General features: G+C 42.1%; 2 protein-coding genes across 4 annotated transcripts; one reads left to right on the top strand and one right to left on the bottom strand.

Moving 5' to 3' along the window:
• Window positions 1-2,336: 2,336 nt before the first annotated feature.
• Window positions 2,337-9,177, bottom strand: LOC109867060 (transmembrane protein 178B-like). Of its 3 annotated transcripts, none has more exons than XM_031801589.1 (4): window positions 8,972-9,177; window positions 7,087-7,200; window positions 6,424-6,561; window positions 2,337-5,328 (listed from the first exon to the last, which is right to left on the bottom strand). In XM_031801589.1, exon 4 carries the CDS (start codon window positions 5,083-5,085, stop codon window positions 3,910-3,912), a length of 1,176 nt encoding a protein of 391 aa, XP_031657449.1. In that variant the 5' UTR covers window positions 5,086-5,328; window positions 6,424-6,561; window positions 7,087-7,200; window positions 8,972-9,177; the 3' UTR covers window positions 2,337-3,909. The 3 variants fall into 3 exon arrangements, with proteins under 3 accessions (XP_031657449.1, XP_031657452.1, XP_031657451.1); XM_031801592.1 differs by lacking the exon at window positions 8,972-9,177 and adding an exon at window positions 7,767-8,961 and having other exon boundaries at window positions 7,087-7,152; XM_031801591.1 differs by lacking the exon at window positions 8,972-9,177 and adding an exon at window positions 7,767-8,959.
• Window positions 9,178-11,883: 2,706 nt separating this feature from the next.
• On the top strand, window positions 11,884-23,615 carry LOC109867434 (transcription factor PU.1-like). Its single transcript, XM_031801614.1, has 5 exons — window positions 11,884-12,097; window positions 12,904-12,997; window positions 13,908-14,107; window positions 20,993-21,158; window positions 21,386-23,615. The coding sequence occupies exons 1-5, from the start codon at window positions 12,089-12,091 to the stop codon at window positions 21,703-21,705; spliced, it is 789 nt and encodes a 262-aa protein (XP_031657474.1). The 5' UTR covers window positions 11,884-12,088; the 3' UTR covers window positions 21,706-23,615.
• The last annotated feature ends 152 nt before the right edge of the window (window positions 23,616-23,767 follow it).

The raw sequence follows: 23,767 nt of genomic DNA, 5'->3' as shown, positions 1-23,767 counted from the left end.
TGGAACCCTGTATGGAATGTTACCCTATATGGAATGGAACCCTATATGGTATTGAAAGGAACCCTGTATGGAATGGAACCCTGTATGGAATGGAACCCTATATGGAATGGAACCCTATATGGAATGGAATGGAACCCTATATGGAATGGAACCCTGAATGGAATGAATCCTATATGGAATGGAACCTTGTATGGAATGGAATGGAACCCTATATGGAATGGAACCCTATATGGAATGGAACCCTGTATGGAATGGAACCCTATATGGAATGGAATGGAACCCTATATGGAATGGAACCCTATATGGAATGGAACCCTGAATGGAATGGAACCCTATATGGAATGGAACCCTATATGGAATGGAACCCTATATGGAATGGAACCCTATATGGAATGGAACCTTGTATGGAATGGAATGGAACCCTGTATGGAATGGAACCCTATATGGAATGGAACCTTATATGGAATGGAACCCTGTATGGAATGGAACCCTATATGGAATGGAACCCTGTATGGAATGGAATGGAATCCTATATGGAATGGAGTCCTATATGGAATGGAACCTTGTATGGAATGGAATGGAACCCTATATGGAATGGAACCCTGAATGGAATGGAACCCTATATGGAATGGAACCCTATATGGAATGGAACCCTATATGGAATGGAACCCTGTATGGAATGGAACCCTATATGGAATGGAACCCTATATGGTATTGAATGGAACCCTATATGGAATGGAACCCTGTATGGAATGGAATGGAACCCTATATGGAATGGAACCTTGTATGGAATGGAACCTTGCATGGAATGGAATGGAACCCGATATGGAATGGAACCCTGAATGGAATGGAACCCTATATGGAATGGAACCCTGTATGGAATGGAACCCTATATGGAATGGAACCCTGTATGGAATGGAATGGAACCCTATATGGAATGGAACCCTGTATGGAATGGAACCCTATATGGAATGGAACCCTATATGGAATGGAACCCTGTATGGAATGTTACCCTATATGGAATGGAAACCTATATGGTATTGAATGGAACCCTGTATGGAATGGAACCCTGAATGGAATGGAATCCTATATGGAATGGAACCTTGTATGGAATGGAATGGAACCCTATATGGAATGGAGTCCTATATGGAATGGAACCTTGTATGGAATGGAATGGAACCCTATATGGAATGGAACCCTGAATGGAATGGAATCCTATATGGAATGGAACCTTGTATGGAATGGAATGGAACCCTATATGGAATGGAACCCTATATGGAATGGAACCCTGTATGGAATGGAACCCTATATGGAATGGAATGGAACCCTATATGGAATGGAACCCTGTATGGAATGGAACCCTATATGGAATGGAACCCTATATGGAATGGAACCCTGTATGGAATGTTACCCTATATGGAATGGAACCCTATATGGTATTGAATGGAACCCTATATGGAATGGAACCCTGTATGGAATGGAATGGAACCCTATATGGAATGGAACCTTGTATGGAATGGAACCTTGCATGGAATGGAATGGAACCCGATATGGAATGGAACCCTGAATGGAATGGAACCCTATATGGAATGGAACCCTGTATGGAATGGAACCCTATATGGAATGGAACCCTATATGGAATGGAACCCTGTATGGAATGGAATGGAACCCTATATGGAATGGAACCCTGTATGGAATGGAACCCTATATGGAATGGAACCCTATATGGAATGGAACCCTGTATGGAATGTTACCCTATATGGAATGGAAACCTATATGGTATTGAATGGAACCCTGTATGGAATGGAACCCTGAATGGAATGGAATCCTATATGGAATGGAACCTTGTATGGAATGGAATGGAACCCTATATGGAATGGAGTCCTATATGGAATGGAACCTTGTATGGAATGGAATGGAACCCTATATGGAATGGAACCCTGAATGGAATGGAATCCTATATGGAATGGAACCTTGTATGGAATGGAATGGAACCCTATATGGAATGGAACCCTATATGGAATGGAACCCTGTATGGAATGGAACCCTATATGGAATGGAATGGAACCCTATATGGAATGGAACCCTGTATGGAATGGAACCCTATATGGAATGGAACCCTATATGGAATGGAACCCTGTATGGAATGTTACCCTATATGGAATGGAACCCTATATGGTATTGAAAGGAACCCTGTATTGAATGGAACCCTGTATGGAATGGAACCCTATATGGAATGGAACCCTATATGGAATGGAACCCTGCATGGTATTGAATGGAACCCTATGTATTTTATTGTATAATAGTAGTATACATTTAACCACCACAAGAGCAACAGTTTGTATCATCATTTTATTTTTCAAAAATATCTTGATTGGACGGGCTATCATGATCAGTAAACAGAAAAAACATCCAAACATTTCCCATCAAATATAGTCTTGTATCTTAATTAATGCTCATGTTTTCTTTGAATACATACAAATGCAAACCTGCATACATTTTCAAAATGTAATTTACATATTATTTTGGTTTCAGTGGGAACATAAAGGAATACCACATGATTGCTCTTCAAAAATCTGAGAATACACATCCATATTATTTAAATGTTCAACTTTATTAAGTCTTATCTAGGGGAACATGTGGAATTTTCACTTGGCCATGCATTGACGTCAGTGGGAGACTAAGGGCTCTATTCAATAAGTATAGCGGAGGTTCAGCGTTACATCATGATTGAAATTTAAAGGTAATGTTCCTGCGTTAGTGGATACTGCATTCACGGTAAACGCTGCATTACGTCGGCTCAATCTTACATTTACATTTCTATTGCGCAATCTGTAACGCTTCAGAGATCTGTAAAGCTTCAGGGATCTGTAACTCTTCAGAGATGTGTAATGCTTCAGGGATCTGTAACTCTTCAGAGATCTGTAATGCTTCAGGGATCTGTAACTCTTCAGAGATCTGTAATGCTTCAGGGATCTGTAGCTCTTCAGAGATCTGTAACTCTTCAGAGATCTGGAATGGAATGGAACCAGAGATCTGAGATCTGTAACTCTTCAGAGATCTGTAACTCTTCAGAGACCTGTAACTCTTCAGAGATCTGTAACTCTTCAGAGATCTGTAACTCTTCAGAGATCTGTAACTCTTCAGAGACCTGTAACTCTTCAGAGATCTGTAACTCTTCAGAGATCTGTAACTCTTCAGAGATCTGTAGCGCTTCAGAGATCTGTAATGGAATGGAACCAGAGATCTGAGATCTGTAACTCTTCAGAGATCTGTAACTCTTCAGAGATCTGTAACTTTTCAGAGATCTGTAACGCTTCAGCGATCTGTAACTCTTCAGAGACCTGTAATGCTTCAGAGATCCGGACAGAATAGAGCCCTTAAGTGAACATTGCAGTGGAAATTCAACCCTTAAAGTTGGTGCTATCATTGTTCTTCTGTCTTCTTCAATTTTGTAGAACCAGCATCAAAGGTCAAAGGTACAGGAAGATATTTACTAGAGTAAATTCTCCACTACACAATTCATTATGGGACAGAAATATAATTCTGTAGCTGTTGACAGTTTTGGTTAGGGAGGAGGAAGAGGAGGAGGAGGACAGAAGAAAAGAAAGCACCAGAAGAAGATTTGAAATCCTCTTCAGTAAACTGTCATCATCCAACCCTAACAAATTCCCTTCAAGCTTGAGAGACAGAATATTTTTGTCTGTTTCTTTTCTTTGTGCAATCAATGCTGTGTGTCTGACAGATCTTACTTCTTAGTCCCTGGGTAACGTCCCCAGTCCAGTCAGACCAGCACATATCAACATATTTTTTTCAGAGGAAGGGATGACTGACTGTCAAAGGGACAAGAGGGATGAGTGTCCTGTCACTGGAAAGTCTGGCAGATACTGACACGGTCACACACTCCTGTCACTGGGAGTTGAAGGTTTGGCAGAGTGCCACACATAGAAATAGAATTACTAGAACAGACATTCTCAAATGGACATTCACATTACTAGAACGGACATTCCCATTACTAGAACAGACATTCCCATTACTTGAACGGACATTCCCATTACTTGAATGGACATTCCCATTACTAGAATGGACATTCCCATTACTAGAACGGACATTCCCATTACTAGAACAGACATTCCCATTACTAGAACGGACATTCCCATTACTAGAACGGACATTCCCATTACTAGAACGGACATTCCCATTACTAGAACAGACATTCCCATTACTTGAATGGACATTCCCATTACTAGAACGGACATTCACATTACTAGAACAGACATTCACATTACTAGAACGGACATTCACATTCCCATTACTAGAACAGACATTCCCATTACTAGAACAGACATTCCCATTACTTGAATGGTCATTCACATTCCCATTACTAGAATGGACATTCCCATTACTAGAATAGTCATTCCCATTACTAGAACGGATATTCCCATTACAACAATGGACATTCCCATTACTAGAATGGGTATTCCCATTACTAGAATAGACATTCCCATTACTAGAATGGACATTCCCATTACTAGAATGGACATTCCCATTACTAGAATGGACATTCCCATTACTAGAATGGACATTCCCATTACTAGAATAGACATTCCCATTACTAGAACAGACATTCCCATTACTAGAATGGACATTCCCATTACTAGAACGGACATTCCCATTACTAGAACGGACATTCCCATTACTAGAACGGACATTCCCATTACTAGAACGGACATTCCCATTACTAGAACGGACATTCCCATTACTAGAACGGACATTCCCATTACTAGAACGGACATTCCCATTACTAGAACGGACATTCCCATTACTAGAATGGGTATTCCCATTACTAGAATGGACATTCCCATTACTAAAATGGACATTCCCATTACTAGAACACACATTCCCATTACTAGAACGGACATTCCCATTACTAGAATGGACATTCCCATTACTAGAACGGACATTCCCATTACTAGAACAGACATTCCCATTACTAGAATGGACATTCCCATTACTAGAATGAACATTCCCATTGAAGTCAAATAGTAATTCTATTTCTATGGTGTCACACACAGCCGTTCTCATGTCGAGGCTTGCGTTGCAGCCTCTCTACCATAGTGTGAGGCACGGGGGGGTAGAGGGAAGGAGCCAGCGTGCACAGGAAGCCGGCCAATAGGGTGAGACCTAGGCCCCCCCATGCGCAGAACATGGACCAGCCGTATCCGTGACTGATGTCCTCTGGGATCCCATACATATACCGAGGATAACGGGACAGTTGGAAGTTGATCCCTGCTACACATGTACACAGAGAGATGATACAGCATGTTCCTGATGAGAGAGAGAGAGAGAGAGAGAGAGAGAGAGAGAGAGAGAGAGAGAGAGAGGAGGGGGAAGATGGAAGGGGGGAGAGATAAAGAGAGAGAGGAGAGGGAAGATGGAAGGGGGGAGAGAGGGAGAGGAGAGGGAAGATGGAAGGGGGAGAGTGAGAGAGAGGAGGGGAGAGAGAGAAAGGTGGGCGAGAGGGGGAGAGAGAGAGGGTGAGAGATAGGAGGGGAGAGAGAGAGGTGGGAGAGAGGGGGAGAGAGAGAGAGGCCGAGAAAGAGAGAGAGATAGGAGGGGAGAGAGAGAGGTGGGAGAGAGGGGGGGAGAGAGAGAGAGTTGGGAGAGAGAGAGGTGGGAGAGAGAGAGAGGGGGAGAGAGGGAGAGAGAGATAGGAGGGGAGAGAGAGAGAGATAGGAGGGGAGAGAGAGAGATAGGAGGGGAGAGAGAGAGATAGGAGGGGAGAGAGAGAGAGATAGGAGGGGAGAGAGAGAGAGGGAGAGTGAGAGAGAGAGGGGAGAGAGAGAGAGTGGGGGGATTATTTCACCCGTGTGACACACGTTCTTCCATTCTAGCCATCCTCTACATACATGGACAATTATATATGAACCGTTTCATGCATTTGTCGATGGTATTATAATTATACCTGTATTCCAAATCGAACCTTAGTCCATACTCCCTAGTCCCCTAATACCTAGTCACTCCTGCCGAGCTGAGCGGATTCTTACCAAGCCAATCAGAGGGCAAGATAATACGTATATCTATCCAATCCTCTCAGATTCTACAGGAGTGACTAGATTTGCGGTAGATTAGAATTCAGCATATTTCTGCCGAGCAGGACAATGCCTACGTCCCAAATGGCACCCTAATACCCCCATAGGGCTGTTGTGATAGGGAATATGGTGCCATGGTAGGACTCACACAATGCATCACTCTCCATAAAAAATAAAACACTGACGCCCCCAAGTGGTGCTTTGTGGTATTGCTCTGTTCTTCTACTGTACAGCAACTCTCAGTACTCAGCTCTCAGGAGGAAGAACAGTACTGTTACGTGCTGCGTGTGTGTGCGTGCGTGTGTGTGTTATAAAACAGTTCTCCACTTACCTCCCATGAGAAAGAGCAGTCCCGCTACGTACTGCATCAGGTCATGCTGCTGACAGCAGCCCAGAGCTCCGATCACCCAGCCAAACAGGATGATGGACACAGCCATGCCGATGAAACTGACTGTCATTCTCTGCAGGTCTACACAGGGAGCGAGAAAATTGGATGAAGGAATTTGATCAAAACGTCAAAAACGTCAGCAAATATACAATCTTGCTAACCCTTTACCTAAAACCTGCAGGGACAATGCTTCATAACTTGTTAAAAGCATGTATGAGGCGTTATGATTTTGGGGCGGCAGGTAGCCTAGTGTTTAGAGCGTTGGACCAGTAACCAAAAGTGATTGCTAGAACGTATCCCTGAGCTGACAAGGTATAAATCTTTCGTTCTGCCCCTGAGCAATTAACACACTGTTCCCCGGGTAGGCCTTCATTGTAAATAAAAATGGGTTCTTAACTGACTTGCCTAGTTGAATAAAATAACAATTATTATGTATTCTAATACGGCTTATAATATGGTAATTCCTCTATGAAGGATATTTTTTACTGAATTATAATGTCTGTTATTAAGTCGGGATCATTATGAGTTGACATTGTTGTTACAGTTTCTTCTTCTTCGCCTGGACAGAGATGAAGATTAAAAAGGGGATATTGTGGGTAAACTTACGGAGTGCGTGCCACTCATCCTGACGAATAGTCTTGATTATATTGATGCTCAGCTTTCTGGGGAGGGCTAAAGAATAGTAGTAGTATTTTATTGGTGTGCAGCGCTGAACTAAACCTGCAGAGAAGGAACAAAAACAACACGTAGTTTCACACGGAGAGGCCATATTGAATCGACAAAAAAAAAATAGATTATTGCATATGTTGTCTACCAGAGGAAAAAAATTAAATGGTTAGTAGCATAGATTCATCACATATTGTCAATGTTTATAAAACGGGTTTTTCTTCTTTATTGGCTTAGAGTCTTCGTTGCAGCTCTGTTGCCTGTAGGCTTCTCTCAGAAAGCATCACACAGAGGAGTAGGCCTAGTCTAGTACAGTACGCCCCCGTGAACTCCCTAACAACGTTGAGGTGGCACAAATAAATCAAACAGTAGTGTCACATTGTGAATCAAATGATGGATGCAAAGCCTAGTTGCTGCAGCATATAGGCCTGAATGTGGGCGGACCGCTAACCGCTAAATCAGCATTCAGCACCTCGGATAGCGCCCAAATTCCGATGATGATTTCACCACACATCAACGAGCATAAATAGGGCTTGTCACCAAAGACTATAGCGCCACTGACATTATATAGGCTGTAAACAACATATGGTTTATCATGTGACGTGATCAAATGATGAAACCTTTAAAGATGAGATCCTCTGTCTCCAGGTCGAATCCCTCCCGATGACATTTCCTCCACAGCCCGGAGATGGTGGAGTTGTACTGCCGACTGCAGAGGGACTCCATGGCCGGGGCGGGGGGCAAGAAGTGCCGCTTAGCCCGCAGGAGGAGTCCTCCACTCGACCTCTTCCTCTCCACGTTATTCTCCTTCGGTAGCATACGGAGTGGGAGGTTCTGGTTGGAGATATAGATGAATCCAGGGTCGTTCCTTTTGTTGGAATAATTCTTACAACGTTCCCTGTGCCTCCTCGCATCCGTCTCGTACCAATTGTCAGTACATATTGCGACTGCTATGAGTCCCAACGCGCAAAACGCCAGAAACAATCCCGCGACCGTCAACGTCCTCATAGCAGACATGATGTTCCACCGGACGCGGTAGTGTATAGATGAGATTCCTTCTGTTCGACAGTTGGGGGAAGGGGAAGGGGGGGGGGGGGTCCTCTCTAGCGCCTGCTGCCTGGATAATTTATTCCCCGGGTAGCAATCACCGGTTCGTGCTGGGGGATTTCATCGCTCTCTGCAGCAGCATTAATATGATATCACCCTAGGCCATTATTGATAACAGATCTCGTTGATTGGTACAGCACGTCCAAATACCAGTAATCATTAAGCTATTTTTTTTTTTTGTAAAATACGTCAGGCCTGTATTTTGGTACCATTCTCTCTGGCTGTTGATCTATCCAATATTGCTCAAGAGGGATTCATTAGTGAGTTTTAAAACATAGTTTTGTATTTAACCCTTATTTTACCAGGCAAATGGACTGAGAACACATTGTAATTTATAACAACGACCTGGGGAATAGTTACAAGGGAGAGGAGAGGGGGGGTGAGTGAGCCAATTGGAAGCTGGGGATGATGATTAGGTGGCCATGATGGTATGAGGGTCTTATTGGGAATTTAGCCAGGACACCAGGGTTAACACCCCTACTCGTATGATAAATGCCATGGGATCTTTAATGACCACAGTGAGTCTACTAGTAAATGCCAGCAGATGGAGACAGAGCTAACATTCAATCATTATGCATCAGCCTAACACACTAATATAGGATTTTCACTGTCCATACATATACTCAAATTAAAGAAAGAAAGAGATACACTTTACAGTACATTGTAACGGAATACTGTTAGGACCGATACCCAAACAATTCTGTACATCACTGCCTACTTTCCACGGTTTCCGGTAGCCAGGGTTGTTTCTCTGTGGGGCCTCAGGTGGAGATGAGCTGTGTGTGTTGTGGTCGGTGAGGTTGGCTGCTGTGGCCTTTTGCTGCTCCTGTGTCTCTGTGGCAGGAGGATCTGTAGTATATGTGCCCCGACAGATAAAGACCTGCAGGCGGTGAAACCAATCCCACATTGTTGAACAACACACAGAACTGATACAGATCATCACATGCTATTTTGGTGTGGTCAACCCTTGTGTCATTGAGAGAGAGAGAGAGAGAGAGAGAGAGAGAGAGAGAGAGAGAGAGAGAGAGAGAGAGAGAGAGAGAGAGAGAGAGAGAGAGAGAGAGAGATAGAGAGAGAGATAGAGATTGGGCACGTGTGTGTGTGTGTGTGTGTGTGTGTGTGTGTGTGTGTGTGTGTGTGTGTGTGTGTGTGTGTGTGTGTGTGTGTGTGTGTGTGTGTGTGTGTGTGTGTGTGTGTGTGTGTACCCATGTGACTTCTTGGATTTCCCTTCTATTCTTAAATAAATTATAGAACTCTGAAACATTTTCTTTTTCTAACAGACCTCATCCTGTATTTTTCCATAACTTCAGGTTTGTATATCTGAGACAGACGATTCGTCCAAAATGGCACCCTATTCCCTATGTAGTGCAGTACTTTAACCAGAGCCCTATGGGCCCTCCTGAGCCCTGGTCTAAGTAGTGCACTCTAAAAGGGAATAGTGTGCTTTTTGGGGGGGGGGGGACTAAGAATGACAGTTAATGTGAAGACGCTCTCTGAGCAGTTGTGCAAGAGAGAGACGATGTTTCTTCAGATCCAACAGACTTCCTGTGGTGAAGCACACTCCAACATGTCAGGAGAACACAAGAATCTTCACACATTGACAGTAATAAGATATATGTTAGTGATGATACTAGCCTCTTGTTTTAAAGCAGATTTATACAAAAAAATATATTTTTATTTTTATAGAGATTATAATTTGGAGTCCACAAACAACCTGTATACCCGTAGGCCTGAGGCCAGCAATGTGATGCAACTGTCCACAACAACAAAAACACTCTGTCTCCACCAATCATGAGAATAATGATGTCTTTCTGTACCATCACGTACGCAAAACTATACAATTCAATCCATGCATCTTGATTCCTAGGCATGTTTGTGCTGGGGTGGATTGCAGTTGTTTTTCTCATTGTCATTGTATCTAATAAGGAATTGAATGTGATAGTTCAATCTTAGTTCCTCATTTAGGAGCGCGTATGTGTGTGTGCGTGTGTGTGTGTGTGTGGCCATCATTGTAAAATAAGAATTTGCTCTAAACTGACTTGTCTAGTTAAATAAAGGTGAAATAAAAATAACATGTAAAACCATACATGTAATTTACACTCTTAGAAAAAAAGGTTCTATCTAGAACCTTAAAAGGTTCTTCGGCTGTCCCCATAGGAGAACCCTTGAACAACTATTTTTTGGTTCTATATAGAACCCTTTTGGTTCCAGGTAGAACCCTATTAAGATCCACGTAGAACCCTTTACACAGAGGGTTCTACATGGAACCAAAAAGGGTTCTCCTACGGGGACAGCCGAAGAACCCTTGTGGAAATCCCTTTCCCCCCCCCCTAAGAGTATAATAATCGTATCATAACAAAGAGACCTACGTCTGATGGCTATGCTATTACTCTGTGTCACTGTGTATCTCTGTATATCACTATGAATCGCTGTATCACTACGTATCTCTTCAACAGTAACCTCTTATCTGGTAGAGATATGTCTTAAACCTCTTCATCAATAACCTCTTATCTGGTTGAGATATCTCTCAAACCTCTTCAACAATAACCTCTTATCCGGTTGAGATATCTCTCAAACCTCTTCAACAATAACCTCTTATCTGGTTGAGATATCTCTCAAACCTCTTCAACAATAACCTCTTATCCGGTTGAGATATCTCTCAAACCTCTTCAACAATAACCTCTTATCCGGTTGAGATATCTCTCAAATACGGATAATACGTACAGTAGGTCTGTTGTAACTATATACAGTAGGTCTGTTGTAACTAAATACAGTGGGTCTGTTGTAACTATATACAGTAGGTCTGTTGTAACTATATACAGTAGGTCTGTTGTAACTATATACAGTAGGTCTGTTGTAACTATATACAGTAGGTCTGTTGTAACTATATACAGTAGGTCTGTTGTAACTATATACAGTGGGTCTGTTGTAACTATATACAGTAGGTCTGTTGTAACTATATACAGTAGGTCTGTTATAACTATGTACAGTAGGTCTGTTATAACTATATACAGTAGGTCTGTTATAACTATGTACAGTAGGTCTATAACTATATACAGTAGGTCTGTTATAACTATATACAGTAGGTCTGTTATAACTATATACAGTAGGTCTGTTATAACCCTTTCATCCTGGACTGCATATCAATAATATTTTATAGAACGCTTTAAATAGTTTTTAGGATTAGCAATGAAAGAGACCATGGAACATTTGGTGACAAATATGAGCGTAATATCAGTCAATACAAATAAATACAGTGAAATAAAACAGAGTGACATATCTTGGTGAAATAAAACACAGTGACATATCTTGGTGAAATAAAACACAGTGACATATCTTGGTGAAATAAAACACAGTGACATATCTTGGGGAAATAAAACACAGTGACATATCTTGGTGAAATAAAACACAGTGACATATCTTGGGAATTGCTTATTCATCTTTCACAGGCTTGAAAGACAATTATTTTAGTGCTTTTAAAACAAATATAATAGTTAAAATCCTGAAAGATAGGTTGACCCATTGTTAAAACCAGAGGCAGAAAACAGTGAGACCAAACTCACAAATGTGAATATGATTGGTTCACATCCTCTGACAAATCAACAACTTTCAGGAACTCAGGAACTGAGTGACAATCAGACCGAAGATGAAAAAAAGTGAAAGTGTATTATGGTCTTGGTTTAATACTCTCTGCGTAGTTTTGGTCTGATAGTGGTCAACTGTAATATTCGACTAAACGACTTCCATCAGAAATTCAATCAAAATTAATGGGAATTAAGTCAAAAGGATATTTCTCAATTTCTTTAGGATTATAACTGTGTTTTTGAAAGTCATCATGTCCTTTGTGAGTATTGTATGATCTCTTGTTTTTTACTAATGTGGCTGGGAGATTAGTACATATGAAAATTAAATGTGCTACATTGTATATAAATCGGTGGGAAAAAAGTACCCAATTGTCATACTTGAGTAAAAGTAAAGATACCTTAACAGAAAATGACTAAAGTAAAAGTCACCCAGTAAAATACTACTTGAGAAAAAGTCTCAAATCATTTGATTTTAAATATACTGAAGTATCAAAAGTAACAAGTATAAATAATTTCAAATTCCTTACATCAGGCAAACCAGACGGTAAGATGTTAATGTTTTTTAATGTACGGATAGTCAGGGTCACACTCCAACACTCAGACATAATTTACAAAATGAAGCATTTGCGTTTAGTGAGTCCAGATCAGAGTACTGCTGGGTGTCAGGGGAAAATGTATGGAGTTAAAAGTACATTATTTTCTTTTGGAATGTAGTGAAGTAAAAGTCAAAGTTGTCAAAAATATAAATAGTAACGTACAGATACCCGATTAAAAAGTACTTAAGTAGTACTTTAAAGTACTTTTACTTCAGTACTTTACACCACTGATCAAATGTGAGTACATTTTCCAGATTTACAAAATGTTCATTATGAATTTGTAAAATATATGATGAACTCTGTATTTATATCTAATGAGATGTGTATTACAGTATATCTCATAAGAGTAAGATATGTACTTGGCCTAGTATATGCGGATACCTATTCTTTGAAACACATTAGGCAAACTTTTTCTATCTACCTTCTTTTTTTGGCGTGTATAAAATGTTCTGCTCTTTCTTTTACAAAAGGCATCTGAAGAAATAATCCCATATGATCCTGAGATTTATCGATCACCAGCGGAGTTATACTCATATCTCACCAATGTCGGAGAACTTCACGATGGTGAGTGGCAAATACACTCGATGAGTAATAGTGGTAACGTTTCACACGTTAAAGATTGAAAAGCTGTCCAACGGGGTTGGGGTCAATTATATTTCAATTCAGTCAATTCAAGAAGTATACAATAAAAATAAATTAAGGTTACATGCAAGCGGTCATGACTGAATTCAAACGTGAGTTGGTTTCGGGGTGTGGTTTGATGTGGGTGTCTCGTTTGTGTGGTCGCAGGTGGGAAGATTTAGCCAAATTATTTTTTGCCAATTAGCTTCAGCCCGGCTGGTGTGCGACCATGGCAAAATTGGTTTCACTTTGGGAAACCTATCTCTGGGGATGTTAGGGACCATCAATAAATTACAGAATATAAATGGGACAATGTTGCACATCTTTTAGTTGTCTCATTAAATGCTTTCAATATTTGTAAATTAATTTCTAAAATGTACAGTTGTTTTGAGGTTTTTAAGTCATTGAAATTTGGAGCTATTGATCTTTTTTTATTGTTTGTGTACATTGTGCAATTTATTGATGGTCCCTAGCCCAACAGGGATCTCAAATGTAAACCACATTGACCATGGGCATGATTACTTGGGTGCTGCCAGCTATGGCCTTATGGGTAGTATAGAAATACACCCTTCATTTCATGATATATCATTTACCTAACATCTCGCAAATCTCCGTTTTGGACAAGACTGATTTTATAGGGGAAATGATCCTATTTACACTTCGTAGTCATTTTGACACTGTAATGAATGTTTCTGCCACATAGACGTTTTTCAAAATGAGAAGTTGTTTTTATGAGCAGTCTCTCTATAAAGCCTGCAGGTATAATTCTTTATCACTCCTTATTAGCATGTAGCATGTATGAGCCTTTATAATGTTTATAACAAGGCTTATTGATCTCTCTCTTATGGTTCAGAGCATGGCTGGGAGTACCACTCTGACAGGGGCATGCATCAGAGTGACATGTTGGAAATCTCCTCACAAGGGAATCACCTGACAGAGCTCCAGAGTGTCCATTCCCAACAGCTCCTCCACCCTTATCGCTACCCCGATACCGACACCCTCCACCTGCCACTAGCAGACCCAGGATTGGGACCCCTAACCCTAACCTCACAGGTTAGTTCAACTCTAGTTGACCCAGGACTGGGACCCCTAACCTTAACCTCACAGGTTAGTCCAACTCTAGTAGACCCAGGACTGGGACCCCTAACCCCACAGGTTAGTCCAACTCTAGTAGACCCAGGACTGGGACCCCTAACCCCACAGGTTAGTCCAACTCTAGTAGACCCAGGACTGGGACCCTTAACCCCACAGGTTAGTCCAACTCTAGTAGACCCAGGACTGGGACCCCTAACCCCACAGGCTAGTCCAACTCTAGTAGACCCGGGACTGGGACCCCTAACCCCACAGGCTAGTCCAACTCTAGTAGACCCAGGACTGGGACCCTTAACCCCACAGGCTAGTCCAACTCTAGTTGACCCAGGACTGGGACCCTTAACCCCACAGGTTAGTCCAACTCTAGTAGACCCAGGACTGGGACCCCTAACCCCACAGGCTAGTCCAACTCTAGTAGACCCGGGACTGGGACCCCTAACCCCACAGGCTAGTCCAACTCTAGTAGACCCAGGACTGGGACCCCTAACCCCACAGGCTAGTCCAACTCTAGTAGACCCAGGACTGGGACCCTTAATCCCACAGGCTAGTCCAACTCTAGTAGACCCAGGACTGGGACCCCTAACCCCACAGGCTAGTCCAACTCTAGTAGACCCAGGACTGGGACCCTTAACCCCACAGGCTAGTCCAACTCTAGTAGACCCAGGACTGGGACCCTTAACCCCACAGGCTAGTCCAACTCTAGTAGACCCAGGACTGGGACCCCTAACCCCACAGGCTAGTCCAACTCTAGTAGACCCAGGACTGGGACCCTTAACCAGGTTAGTCTCTGATCATCTTGACAAGTAAAATGTATAATGAAATCAGTATTTCTGATGAGAACAGTGTGGTAGCTGTGAAAAATATAAAATAAATAATAGAAACGTCTAATAGGCATAAAGCAAATGTTTAACAGCGATCCTAACACATAGCACACACAGTGCAACGATTCACAGGGCATTTATACTATAGTGGTACACAATACCAATATCAACAATATACAATATCTAGAGATAATACTCTTTTGTCTTTGAGAGGGAGGACACCGAGGTGACTGGATGTTATGTAATAGCCTACACTGTTGTCTTACAGAAAGCAGCTACAGGATTGCTCAACAATGTGCTTTTCCTGAGTGAGGAACCATTTTAGCCACAACCAATAGCCTTGTGAGTAGAGCGCAGGAGAATAGAGTACACTCACCACCAACCGCTGGGCTGTGGATAGCCTAGGCTACACCTCATTTACTCAACCTTGCTATTGACACATAATCTGAGGCACAGCAGTGTGTGTGGGGTGGGGTGGGGGGGTGATGGGGGGGATTCTCACAGCAGGAAAACAATAGTTGCGACCAGCAATGAACGGGGTTCACAGGATGACAGAAAGGACACGAGATCAGTTGGATTGACAAAGCAAAGCACTCTATCATGTAGGAACGATCTTCCTTTATGTTCAATCAGTGAAAGCATTACCATGTTTATCTCTCGATACCTCAAGGAAGACATAAGTTACGTTTGGTCTAGTGCTTTCAGTTGGTTATCTTTGAATGCAGCAGGTAATCATTCCTATAGTTATTACTTAAAGGAAAAATCCACTCAAAAACAAATCAAGTTTTCAAGTTATTAAGACTTTTCAAGAAGCAAAGTGTCACCCATTTTTGCATCATCGTGATGATGTGACTCTTAAAAGTCCAATATCTTGAAAACTTGCATAACATGCATAACATTTTGGGACTCTATCAACAGTGGACTACTGGGGGGGATACCAAAATATCATTTTTGATTGAAGTTTTCCTTTAAATTATTGAGTTTATAAACCAATTCGGGGGTCAATTTGACTAATGGTTTATGTTAAGATTTGTGAAATATTTTCAACATTTGTGTACTGGGGCGGCAGGGTAGCCTAGTGGTTAGAGCGTTGGACTAGTAACCGGAAGTTTGCAAGTTCAAACCCCCGAGCTGACAAGGTACAAATCTGTCGTTTTGCATCAATGAATTAGAGGCTAATTCATTGAGTCTATTTAGTATTTTATTAGGATCCCCCAAAGCAGTTCGACACATACAACAACACAGAGTTACACATGGAGTAAAACATACAGTAGAAAAATAAGTCTATATACGATGTGAGCAAATGAAAGGCCATGGTGGCGAAGTAAATACAATATACAGTGCCTTGCGAAAGTATTCGGCCCCCTTGAACTTTGCGACCTTTTGCCACATTTCAGGCTTCAAACATAAAGATATAAAACTGTATTTTTTTGTGAAGAATCAACAACAAGTGGGACACAATTATGAAGTGGAATGACATTTATTGGATATTTCAAACTTTTTGAACAACTCAAAAACTGAAAAATTGGGCGTGCAAAATAGGTCGCAAAGTTCAAGGGGGCCGAATACTTTCGCAAGGCACTGTAGCAAGTAAAACACTGGAATGGTAGATACTGTACCAAGGGCCTACACACTGTATCAAGGGCCTACACACTGTACCAAGGGCCTACATACTGTACCAAGGGCCTACATACTGTACCAAGGGCCTACATACTGTACCAAGGGCCCTACATATTGTTCCAAGGGCCCTACACACTGCTCCAAGGGCGCTACATACTGAATCAAGGGCCCTACATACTAAGCCAAGGGCCCTACATACTGAACCAAGGGGCCCTACATACTGAGCCAAGAGGCCTACATACTGAGCCAAGAGGCCTACATACTGAGCCAAGGGCCCTACATACTGAGCCAAGAGGCCTACATACTGAGCCAAGGGCCCTACATACTGAGCCAAGAGGCCTACATACTGAGCCAAGAGGCCTACATACTGAGCCAAGAGGCCTACATACTGAGCCAAGAGGCCTACATACAGAGCCAAGAAGCCTACATACTGAGCCAAGAGGCCTACATACTGAACCAAGAGGCCTACATACTGAGCCAAGAGGCCTACATACTGAACCAAGAGGCCTACATACTGAACCAAGAGGCCTACATACTGAACCAAGAGGCCTACATATTGAACCAAGAGGCCTACATATTGAACCAAGAGGCCTACATACTGAACCAAGAGGCCTACATACTGAACCAAGAGGCCTACATACTGAACCAAGAGGCCTTACATACTGAACCAAGAGGCCAACATACTGAACCAAGAGGCCTTAGATACTGAACCAAGAGCCTTACATACTGAACCAAGAGCCTACGTACTGAACCAAGAGCCTACATGGTGTTATTTGGGTTCATGAGAATACATTTTTTCAAAGGTTTTCAAAAATGTCCAAGATGGAAGAAAATATATCCTGACAGACCCTATGGGTCCTTGAGGAAAATGTGTCCAGTATGTGGAAAGACGTCTAAAATACAAAGTTTAATGTCTCTAGGTAAAACATTGTGGCACATATGAGGGATTAAGTGAGATTACTTATAACAATGACACCTATAAACCAATCATTATTTTTGACCAAGTTACTCATGGGCTCTAGTTTCTGTGTGCCAAATTACAAAATAAGTTAGCAATCTATACATGATGGACATTTTTTTTTTGTAGGGGTTGAAACTTGCTGCAAATGAAAAACAGGTGATCAAATTAAGATCCAACATCTGTAAATGTAAAAATCAACAACTAAATCAAAGATGTATCAAAGAATGCATTGAGAGAGATAGGACAATGACTTTGTATTTCTGACTGTTGGAAAGTATTCAGGCCCCTTGACCTTTCCCAAATGTTGTTACGTTACAGCCTTGTTCTAAAAATGGATTACATTTTTTTTTTAAGTCCTCAGCAATCTACACACAATACCCCATAATGACATCACAATACCCCATAATGACATCACAATACCCCATAATGCCAAAGCAAAAACAGGTTATTTGAAATTGTTGCAAATGTTTAAAAAAATAAAAAGCAGAAATCCCTTATTTACATCAGTATTCAGACCTTTTGCTATGGGACTCGAAATTAAGTTCCGGTGCATTCTGTTTCCATTGATCATCCTTGAGATGTTTCTACAACTTGATTGGAGGTCCACCTGTGGTAAATTCAATTGATTGGACATGATTTGGAAAGGCACACACCTGTCTATATAAGGTCCCACAGTTGATAGTGCATGTCAGAGCAAAAACCAAGACAAGAGCTCCAAGACAGGGTTGTGTCGAGGCACAGATCTGGGGAAGGGTAACAAAAAATGTCTGCCGCATTAAAGGTCTCCAAGGACACAGTGGCCTCCATTATTTAATGGAAAAGTTCAGTTTGGAACCACCAAGACTCTTCCGACAGCTGGCCAAACTGAGCAATCAAGGACAAGGGCCTTGGGAGGTGACACGTCAGGGAGTTGATACGTCTGGAGGAAACCTGGTACCATCCCTACGGTGAAGCATGGTGGTGGGAGCATCATGCTATGGGGATGTTTTTCAGAGGCAGGGACTGGGAGACTAGTCAAAGTACAGAGCGATCCTTGATGAAAACCTGCTCCAGATCGCTCAGGACCTCAGACTGGGGTGACGGTTCACCTTCCAACAGGACAACGACCCTAAACACACAGCCAAGACAACGCAGGAGTGGCATCGGGACAAGTCTCTGAATGTCCTTGAGTGACCCAACCAGAGCCCGGACTTGAACCTGATCGAACATCTCTGGAGAGACCTGAAAATAGCTGTGCAGCGACGCTCCCCATCCAACCTGACAGAGATTGAGAGGATCTGCAGAGAAGAATGAGAGAAACAAAGTACTGAGTAAAGGGTCTGAATACTTATGTAAATGTGATATTTCAGTAAATTTTTTTAATGAATTAGCAAACATTTCTAAACTGTCATTATTGTCATTATGGGGTATTGTGTATAGATTGACGAGGGGGGGACGGACGATTTAATCAATTTCAGAATAAGACTGTAACGTAACAAAATGTGGAAAAAGCCAAGGTGTCTAAATACTTAACATTTTGACATTGTCAATTGTTTTTAGATTCTATTTAGTTGACCTTACACTACTTTCTCTTTCAGGGTAATCTGACCATTTTGACATTTCAAAACTAATACAATCCTTTGGTCTTCAAGCAACGTTTATTTACACAGATGTACAGTTGACGTCGGAAGTTTACATACACTTTGGTTGGAGTCATTAAAGCTTGTTTTTCAACCACTCCACAAATTTCTTGTTAACAAACTATAGTTTTGGCAAGTCGGTTAGGACAAGTCGGTTAGGACATCTACTTTGTGCATGACACAAAGTTTACAGACAGATTATTTAACTTATAATTCACTGTATCACAATTCCAGGAGGGTCAGAAGTTTACATACACTAAGTTGACTGCCTTTAAACAGCTTGGAAAATTCCAGAAAATGATGCTATGGCTTTAGAAGCTTCTGATAGGCTAATTGACATCATCTGAGTCAATTGGAGGTGTACCTGTGGATGTATTTCAAGGCCTATCTTCAAACTCAGTGCCTCTTTGCTTGACATCATGGGAAAATTATAAAAAATCTGCCAAAAATTGTAGACGTCCACAAGTCTGGTTCATCCTTGGAAGCAATATCCAAATGCCTGAAGGTATCACATTCATATGTACAAACAGTAGTATGCAAGTATAAACACCATGGGACCACACAGCCGTCATACCGCTCAGGAAGGAGACGTGTTCTGTCTCCTAGAGATGAACGTACTTTGGTGAGAAAAGTGCAAATCAATCCCAGAACAACAGAAAAGGACTTTGTGAAGATGCTGGAGGAAACAGGTACAAAAGTATCTATATCCACAGTAAAACGAGTCCTATATCAACATAACCTGAAAGGTCGCTCAGCAAGGAAGAAGCCACTGCTCCAAAACCGCCATAAAAAAGCCAGACTACGGTTTGCAACTGCACATGGGAACAAATATCCCACTTTTTGGAGAAATGTTCTCTCGTCTGATGAAACAAAAATAGAACTGTTTGGCTTTAATGACCATCGTTATGCTTGGAGGAAAAAGGGGGAGGCTTGCAGGCCGAACAATACCATCCCAACCGTGAAGCACGGGTGGTGGCAGCATCATGTTGTGGGGGTGCTTTGCTGCAGGAGGGACTGGTGCACTTCACAAAATAGATGGCATCATGAGAAGGGAGAATTATGTCAATATATTGAAGGAACATCTCAAGACATCAGTCAGGAAGCTAAAACTTGGTCGCAAATGGGTCTTCTAAATGGATAATGACCCCTAGCATCTGACCCACTGGGAATGTGATGATGTAAATAAACGCTGAAATAAATAAATCTCTCTACTATTATTCTGACATTTTCACATTCTTAAAATAAAGTGGTGCTCCTAACTGACCTAAAACAGGGAATTTCTACTACGATTAAATGGTCAGGAATTGTGAAAAACTGAGTTTAGATGTAATCCTCCGACTTCAACTGTATGTGCAATAGAGGAGGTTGCTGGGGGAGATCAACAGATACACGATGACATAATAATAGCTGGAGCAAATGGAATCAAACACATGGAAACCAATGGAAACCAATGGAAACCATGTGTTTGATGTGTTTGATACCATTCCTCTCATTCTGCTCTAGCCATTACCACGAGCACCTCCTCCCCAAATGAAGGTGCCACCAACCTCCTATGATGATGTGCATGTGATCACAAAGTCAGAGAGACAACTGATCAAGCATAATTCTCTTATGGCCAGACAGGGCTCCTTTATTGAAACAAGTTATTTGATCTCAATGGGACTACCTGGATGAAGAGGCTATGTGGTTTCGCATACTTTCTGCCAGAAGTTGTGCAATAAATGGGTCCCTGAAATGTGTGTACTATGTCATATAAATGCTAAACAAAACATACGGTACAACAATACATCATGACGACAAATTGTATTTATTTTCCTCTCTACAGATGCCGTACTACAACCACACAGTGTATTACCAGCAACAGGCCCCTGTGTCCCCTAGTTACTACTGCTCAGAGGAGGAGGAACCTGTGGGCCACAGTCCCCCACTGGAGGTATCTGAGGGTGAAGAAGAGGACTATGGAGATCATGTCCCTTTTGGGGGAGACTCCAGTGAGTGCTGACTGACTTAATTAATTAATTTGTTTGTGAAACATAAGTCTTCCATGTGAGACTGAGTACAGTAGCATTACAGGGGAGAAATCTGTTGGGTGGCTATTACATACAGGGATCACACACTTGCTAATAGCCTTTAACATGATCCAACAATAGCCATAGAAATGAATTAATTCTGCCATTATGAAATTCATGTAAAATATCTTTCATATCTCTCTATCCAGGTAACAAGAGGAAGATCCGGCTGTACCAGTTCCTCCTGGACATGCTGAAGAACGGAGACATGAAGGACAGTATGTGGTGGGTGGACAGAGAGAAAGGAATCTTCCAGTTCTCCTCTAAAAACAAGGAGACTCTGGCCAATCGCTGGGGCACACAGAAAGGGAACAGGAAGAGGATGACCTATCAGAAGATGGCCAGGGCCCTGCGGAACTACGGCAAGACTGGAGAAATCAGAAAAGTTAAGAAGAAACTGACCTACCAGTTCAGTCCGGAGGTACTGAGGAAAGTCTTGACTACAGAGAGGAGGCACTACCCTCACTAAGAGTACCAGAGATTGTTTATGTTCTGCCACTGTATACCTGCTTTGGGAGTAGGCCTAACCTCACTGCTATGTCTTGACTACAGAGAGGAGGCACTACCCTCACTAGGAGTACCAGAGATTGTTTATGTTCTGCCACTGTATACCTGCTTTGGGAGTAGGCCTAACCTCACTGCTATGTCTTGACTACAGAGAGGAGGCACTACCCTCACTAGGAGTACCAGAGATTGTTTATGTTCTGCCACTGTATACCTGCTTTGGGAGTAGGCCTAACCTCACTGCTATGTCTTGACTACAGAGAGGAGGCACTACCCTCACTAGGAGTACCAGAGATTGTTTATGTTCTGCCACTGTATACCTGCTTTGGGAGTAGGCCTAACCTCACTGCTATGTCTTGACTACAGAGAGGAGGCACTACCCTCACTAGGAGTACCAGAGATTGTTTATGTTCTGCCACTGTATACCTGCTTTGGGAGTAGGCCTAACCTCACTGCTATGTCTTGACTACAGAGAGGAGGCACTACCCTCACTAGGAGTACCAGAGATTGTTTATGTTCTGCCACTGTATACCTGCTTTGGGAGTAGGCCTAACCTCACTGCTATGTCTTGACTACAGAGAGGAGGCACTACCCTCACTAGGAGTACCAGAGATTGTTTATGTTCTGCCACTGTATACCTGCTTTGGGAGTAGGCCTAACCTCACTGCTATGTCTTGACTACAGAGAGGAGGCACTACCCTCACTAGGAGTACCAGAGATTGTTTATGTTCTGCCACTGTATACCTGCTTTGGGAGTAGGCCTAACCTCACTGCTATGTCTTGACTACAGAGAGGAGGCACTACCCTCACTAGGAGTACCAGAGATTGTTTATGTTCTGCCACTGTATACCTGCTTTGGGAGTAGGCCTAACCTCACTGCTATGTCTTGACTACAGAGAGGAGGCACTACCCTCACTAGGAGTACCAGAGATTGTTTATGTTCTGCCACTGTATACCTGCTTTGGGAGTAGGCCTAACCTCACTGCTATGTCTTGACTACAGAGAGGAGGCACTACCCTCACTAGGAGTACCAGAGATTGTTTATGTTCTGCCACTGTATACCTGCTTTGGGAGTAGGCCTAACCTCACTGCTATGTCTTGACTACAGAGAGGAGGCACTACCCTCACTAGGAGTACCAGAGATTGTTTATGTTCTGCCACTGTATACCTGCTTTGGGAGTAGGCCTAACCTCACTGCTATGTCTTGACTACAGAGAGGAGGCACTACCCTCACTAGGAGTACCAGAGATTGTTTATGTTCTGCCACTGTATACCTGCTTTGGGAGTAGGCCTAACCTCACTGCTATGTCTTGACTACAGAGAGGAGGCACTACCCTCACTAGGAGTACCAGAGATTGTTTATGTTCTGCCACTGTATACCTGCTTTGGGAGTAGGCCTAACCTCACTGCTATGTCTTGACTACAGAGAGGAGGCACTACCCTCACTAGGAGTACCAGAGATTGTTTATGTTCTGCCACTGTATACCTGCTTTGGGAGTAGGCCTAACCTCACTGCTATGTCTTGACTACAGAGAGGAGGCACTACCCTCACTAGGAGTACCAGAGATTGTTTATGTTCTGCCACTGTATACCTGCTTTGGGAGTAGGCCTAACCTCACTGCTATGTCTTGAAAATAGGACAATAATGCCTGCGACTGTAATTGTATGTCATTACATTTAAAATGATTCCCCAGAAACAATCAGGTAACATTAAACATGTTGATGTTTAGATTTTTGTTATTGGTGTTTGCATATTCCATGTTTATTTATTTACTTAACAAGTTGTTGTGTGTTACGTGTCACATAATCATACTCTTGACTCTATCTTTGTGTCTGTGATGGAAAAAAATAAAATAAAGTATATTTTTTACATATGCTCTTACTTCCCAGAAAATGTGTCAGTGGGAATGGAAGAAAGATCAAAACCTCAAACAATTGCAACATCAGTCTATCATGACTGAGTAAAGAAGAGGCACCTAGTTACAGCAATCATTCTGTTTCTCTGTTATGTTATTATCTGACTCATC

The sequence above is a fragment of the Oncorhynchus kisutch genome, linkage group LG22 (assembly GCF_002021735.2).
Source record: "Oncorhynchus kisutch isolate 150728-3 linkage group LG22, Okis_V2, whole genome shotgun sequence".
NCBI lineage: Eukaryota > Metazoa > Chordata > Actinopteri > Salmoniformes > Salmonidae > Oncorhynchus > Oncorhynchus kisutch.
This window is presented reverse-complemented; position numbering and strand designations above follow the sequence as displayed.

Bases quoted from the DNA above. Each gene is read 5' to 3' on its own strand.
- LOC109867434 (XM_031801614.1), top strand. The intron at 12,998-13,907 runs GTGAGTGGCAAA...CTTATGGTTCAG, and splicing joins TGTCGGAGAACTTCACGATG to AGCATGGCTGGGAGTACCAC. The intron at 14,108-20,992 runs GTTAGTTCAACT...TCCTCTCTACAG, and splicing joins CCCTAACCCTAACCTCACAG to ATGCCGTACTACAACCACAC.
- LOC109867060 (XM_031801589.1), bottom strand. From the start codon at position 5,085: ATGAGAACGGCTGTGTGTGACACCATAGAAATAGAATTACTATTTGAC.